At 52.1% G+C, this 5,644-nt stretch overlaps 1 protein-coding gene across 1 annotated transcript; it reads left to right on the top strand.

Annotated features, from left to right (window-relative positions):
- The first annotated feature begins 3,453 nt into the window (after nt 1-3,453).
- Nucleotides 3,454-5,416, top strand: LOC123121630 (putative CBL-interacting protein kinase 27). Its single transcript, XM_044541643.1, has one exon. The coding sequence runs from the start codon at nt 3,828-3,830 to the stop codon at nt 5,166-5,168; it is 1,341 nt and encodes a 446-aa protein (XP_044397578.1). The 5' UTR covers nt 3,454-3,827; the 3' UTR covers nt 5,169-5,416.
- The last annotated feature ends 228 nt before the right edge of the window (nt 5,417-5,644 follow it).

The raw sequence follows: 5,644 nt of genomic DNA, 5'->3' as shown, positions 1-5,644 counted from the left end.
ACCTTTAGAACAAGATCAATCTTGAATAAATTCAAACATGCTTAAATTTCAATTTTTGAAATAAGTGAAACCAGTTTTTCTGAAATATATTTTTTGTATTAGGTTAAATAAGTGAAATAGTTTGAAATAGTCTATTTCCTAAAACATATTTCAGTGAGAAATACGTGTAATTTGCTATTTCAAAAATGCGAAACAGGTTATTTTAAAATTTTGAAGCTGATTATTACAAAGAACAAATTAAAATGAGTGAATCTATTTTTGAAATGAGTGAAATTGTTATTTTAACTTGTAGTTATATAAAATAAGTTAAACTACTTTTCTAAAGTAAGTGAAATAAGGTCTTTCAATTGTGTGAAACCAATTTTTTTAAATGAGTGGAATTTGTTTTTGATACAGGCGACACATATTTCACCGTGAATTATGTGGAACTTATCAAATTTTGAAATTAGTTATTTAAAACATGTGAAACTGATTGTTTCAAACCTTTTTTTAATGAGTGAAATCTATTTATGAAACGAGTGAAACTATTTTTCGAATTGAGTGAAAATAGTTTTGAAATGAGTGAAATCAATTTTGAAATGAGTGAAATCAATTTTGAAATGAGTGAAATCAATTTCGGAAGGAGTGAAAACTGTTTTTGCCTGAGGTAAATCAATTTTGAAATGAAGTATGGAAACTATATATTTGAAACTATTCAAAATATATCCAAGACCAGTCTTGTTTTAAAAGGCATCATCGCCCTGAATTCAAATATAAGTAAAAATTGAAAAACGAATTTTTGGTTTAAAATATATTAATCTTCAAAAGATTTGCTATGTTTTGTAGGTACTTTTCAATGGAGAGAGACTTAATATACTTGGAATGTCAGCCTACCCTTTGCACACACATAAATCTGCATTGCATGCAGAGGGCTCCATACATCAGGTTGTATTATCATGTGAATTGTACTGTGAAAATGATTAGTTTGTTTATAGTCAAAAAGCTGCACCAATCTGAACGTTTTGCATATGTGGTGGATTCCCCACCACTACATCGTGATTCCGTTAGATTTAGTAAGTCCCAAATATTTTTGGAAAAGGCAAACAATTTTTGAACCAAGATTTTTTTTAATGAATTTGTGAGCAAAATTTGGAATCATGAACAATTTTTTAAAATGTGGACATTTTTTGAGTGAGTCAACAAGTTTTGAAAAGAGGGACATTTACTTAAATTCCAATTACAAAATTTTAAAAAGGTGAACATTATATGAAATTCTCTGAACATTTTTTTGTAATGCGAACATTTTTAAATATGGAATTTTTTAAAAACAGAAACTTCTTTTGATATTATTTAAATTATATTAAAAATGAGAATTTTTTTGAAATTTCCCAAACATTTTTTGAAAATGCAAACAAAATTCAAAAGGAGAATATTTTTTAAAAATATTAGGCATTTTTAGAAATTCAAAGAAAAAGAAAACAGAAAAAAACAAATAAATAAAGTACAAAAAACCAGTAAGTAGAAAGAAATACCGGACCTCGTTGAAGGTCAAAACCGCCCAAGAAGCTTCACAAAATCAGCAGCTGGTTCATGCCCCAGAATGCTAGTGCAACTAAATGGATCTGGCCAGTATAGCGCTGTAGCGGGAGATCGTCTGGGCAATCTTAGCGATAGGGATTGCAGGGTTCGGCTCAGCTGCAGGGCTCCCTGCAGGAAATATTGTGCAGGGCCAATAAGAGACCGCCACTTGTCCATGTGGGCCAACTCCTCCGATTAAGGTAGATTTAATTTGATACGAGAAGAGGGCGGGGGCGGTACTGCGAGCATGGAGGACTCCGGCGCCGTGCGGCGTTCTGGGGCGCATACGGAATGGCGTTTCCTCCTCGTGGCCGAGCATGACGCCAGGGCCCCAATGTCGTCCAGGCGGTGCTCCTCCTCCATGGCTTCCCAGAGCTTTGTCTGTACTGGCGCCACAAGATGGCCGCGCTCGCCGCGCCCTCGTCCCCGACCTCCGTGGCTTCGGCGACTCCGATGTCCTAGCCGATCCCACCGCCTACGTTGTCATGCTCCTCGACCACCTCCGCCTCCCCTCTACCGGTGTGTGTCTGCATCAAGCGATACCAGGGGTGGCATGCCATCGCCCGTGTCTTCTGATTTAATTTTAGCATACCTTCTTCTTTTTGGCAGGAGCATACGTTCTTGTTTTATAGTTAAAGTGAACTGAGTTTCGTGACCGAGAGTTCAAACAATAAATCGAATCGAACGTGCCGAGCAAGGAGTTTCGATGGTTATTCGAGAGGGTTAGTTAGTTGAATGAGCCTTTCAACGTCGACGACATGGAGAATGATGTACCACTGCAGCAAGCCAGCATGGTTCTCACGTCAATGCGGGAGATGACTCCAACCGATGCACGCTAGGATGTTGATAGTGGCTGCATCAAACTCGGCATGAATGGCGGCAAACTGCACCACCACATCCCGCATATCACCATCGCTTGACGACATCCTCTGTGAAGGAGAGACCTGTGTGGACCTTCATCCCGGCTAGGACGTCTTACGCAACCACAGCGTGCAGCCGTGCACAGCTAGCGGCAACGGCGCTACTTGTGTCACTACTACAGGTAGCTCTGACAGCCGCGAGCACAATGGCACCGACAATGGCTGCACTTGACTTCTCATGGGTGGCCGCACCTGCACCACCACATCTCACGCATCACCACCTCTCAACATCGTCCAAAGTAGGCGCCTAGTCAAAGGAGGGACCGGCGCCGAAGCCGCGGAGGTCGAAGACGAGGGCGCGACGAGTGCGGCCATCTGGTGGCGCCAAAGCTCCGGGAAGCCGTGGAGGACAAGCACCGCCCGAACGGCGGCAGGGCCCTGCTCGGCCACGGGGAGGGACATGCCGTTCACGTCGGTGTTCTAGCGGGCCGCAAGTCGCCGGGCTCCTCTATGCTCGCAGCACCACCTCCGCGCTCTTCTCGTATCAAATTAAATCTATCTTAATCGTAAGAGTTGGCCCACATGGACAAGTGCAGTCTCTTATTGGCCCTGCACAATATTTCCTGCAGGGAGCCCTACAGCTGAGCCGAACCCGGGATTGCAGCGGCGATGCATAGCAATCGCGGTTAGTTGCCCCGCGTATAGTTTTTTTTTTGAGAGAGAAGATAGAGTTTAATTTCAAACGACAAAAAAGAGCCACGAGGTCGATCCGCTAACGATGGATCACGTCATGGCCCAGCAATAACTCCGGCCCGCGCCCATGCCGGACCACCACATCCACCACGCCGACCACCGCCCTGACCAGTGGGCCCCGCGCATGGCCCTCGTCGTCATCCCAACCCAACCCAATACCGTCCACGAAAACCGTCGCCCGTTTCCCCTTCACCGCATACGGTTTCCGTCCGCGCCCATCACTCTCGCGTCCTGCTCCTTCCCGATGCCGTTGGTTGCGTCACAGCCATCCAGGTACCTCCCGATCCCCGCCGTCCGATCCCATCCAACGGCCCGATGCGCTTCCCAGATCCGCAAGCGCCGCGATATTTATCCCGCGGCGGCCTCCATCTCCTGCTCCACCGAAAAGCCTTTTCGTGTCTCACACCGCCGGTAACCAACGCCGTCGACGTGAGGTTTTCGTGCACCATCATCCCATCTTCTCCTCGCCGCCTTTGGGAATGCGGAGCAATGTGGAGGAGCACGCGCACTGACCTCGCCGGCAAGCATAGCCTGCGCGGCGGCCGCAACTGCCACCGCAAGCACGTCGAGGACGGGTAGATCGTGCGTCGGCACTCGCCGGCCGGTTCAGTGCGGGGCTCGGGGTCCGGGCCCGCGGGGAGGAGGAGGGGGGCGGCAATGGAGGACGCGGCGGAGGGGAAGACGAACGTGCTGCAGGGGAGGTACGAGCTGGGGCGCGTGCTGGGGCACGGCAACTTCGGCCGGGTGCACGCGGCGCGGGACCTGCGCACGGGCCGCGGGGTGGCGGTCAAGGTGGTGGCCAAGGACAAGGTGGAGCGCGCCGGGATGGTGGAGCAGATCAAGCGGGAGATCGCGGTGATGAAGATGGTGTCCCACCCCAACATCGTGGAGCTGCACGAGGTGCTTGCCACGCGCACCAAGATCTACCTGGCCCTCGAGCTCGTCCGCGGCGGCGAGCTCTTCGCCCGGATCTCCCGCGCCGGCCGCCTCCGGGAGGACGTCGCGCGGCGGTACTTCCGCCAGCTCATCTCCGCGGTCGACTTCTGCCACGGCCGGGGCGTGTACCACCGCGACCTCAAGCCCGAGAACCTGCTCCTCGACGAGGCCGGTAACCTCAAGGTCGCCGATTTCGGGCTCAGCGCGCTCGCCGGCCACGCACGCCCCGACGGGCTGCTCCACACCGCGTGCGGCACGCCGGCGTACGTGGCCCCCGAGGTGCTCGGCGGGAACGGCTACGACGGCGCCAAGGCTGACATCTGGTCCTGCGGTGTCATCCTCTACGTGCTCCTCGTCGGCGCACTTCCATTCCAGGACGAGAACCTCATGTCCATGTACCGCAAGATGCAGCGCGGCGGCTTCCTCTGCCCGTCGTGGGTCTCCAAGGACGCCCGGAAGTTGATCGGCAGGCTGCTCGACCCCAACCCGAGCAGCCGCATCACGATCGCCAGCCTCGTCGAGTCGCCGTGGTTCAAGAAGACGTCGCCCATTCCGAGCCCCCTCCTGGAGGCCGTGCCATCAGCGGCCGCGCGCGGCAACGGCGAGGACAAGGACGAGCCTCCGGAGGCGCTGAACGCCTTCCACCTGATCTCCCTCTCCGCGGGCTTCGACCTGTCGCCGCTGTTCGACCAGGAACCGGCGACGGGGCGCGGGACGAGGGGCGGCGTCATGCGGTTCGCGACGCGGGAGCCGGCGAGCGGCGTGATCTCGCGGCTGGAGGGCCTGGCGACCGGCGGGGCCATGCGCGTGACGAAGAGCGGGGCGCGCGGGGTGCGGCTGGAGGGCGCCGAGCGCGGGCGCAAGGGGCGGCTCGGGGTGGCGGCGGAGTTCTTCAGCGTGGCGCCGTCAGTGCTGGTGGTCGACGTCAAGAAGGACGGCGGCGACACGATGGAGTACCGGTCGTTCTGCAGCGACGAGCTCCGGCCGGCGCTCAAGGACATCGTGTGGGCTGCTGCCGCCGCCGCCGCCGCGTCCCCCGGTGACCCCCCTGCCCCCACTTGATGTCGCTGTCGTCCACGCCACCATTATTGCCCCTGTCTGTCACTGTTGCTATCCGGACGTAATTAGGTGTGCATTATTGTTCGGTGCCGAAGTTGATGGCTGCTGCTGGTAATGGTTGTGCTTGTAGTTGTTGGCTGGTTTTTGCGCGCGGCAGCAGGACAGAGTCGGCGCCAAGTGATGTGATGTCTGCGTCTGCCAATAGTATTGTTATGAACTCTTTGAATAACAGTACCATGTTGTTTCGTAAATTAAGCGTGCATGCCTTCATGTTTTGGATGCTATTCATGTGTGCTTGTACATTGCAACTTCCGGCTGCCAATTGCAAGACTATCTGAAACCAAACTACGCCTGAACCAGTCCTATACAAATAAGAGCATCTAAAGCCGGACTACCTACACTGGCTAGGTCAGTGATCCGTCATTTTTAACCGATCCAATCGCACTTCTGAATCGATTTCCTTCCTTCGGTGAAGAGTG

Source organism: Triticum aestivum, chromosome 5D, assembly GCF_018294505.1.
Source record: "Triticum aestivum cultivar Chinese Spring chromosome 5D, IWGSC CS RefSeq v2.1, whole genome shotgun sequence".
Taxonomy (NCBI): Eukaryota; Viridiplantae; Streptophyta; class Magnoliopsida; order Poales; family Poaceae; genus Triticum; species Triticum aestivum.
The sequence above is the reverse complement of the archived record's forward strand: the minus strand, read 5'-3'. Positions and strand labels throughout refer to the sequence as shown.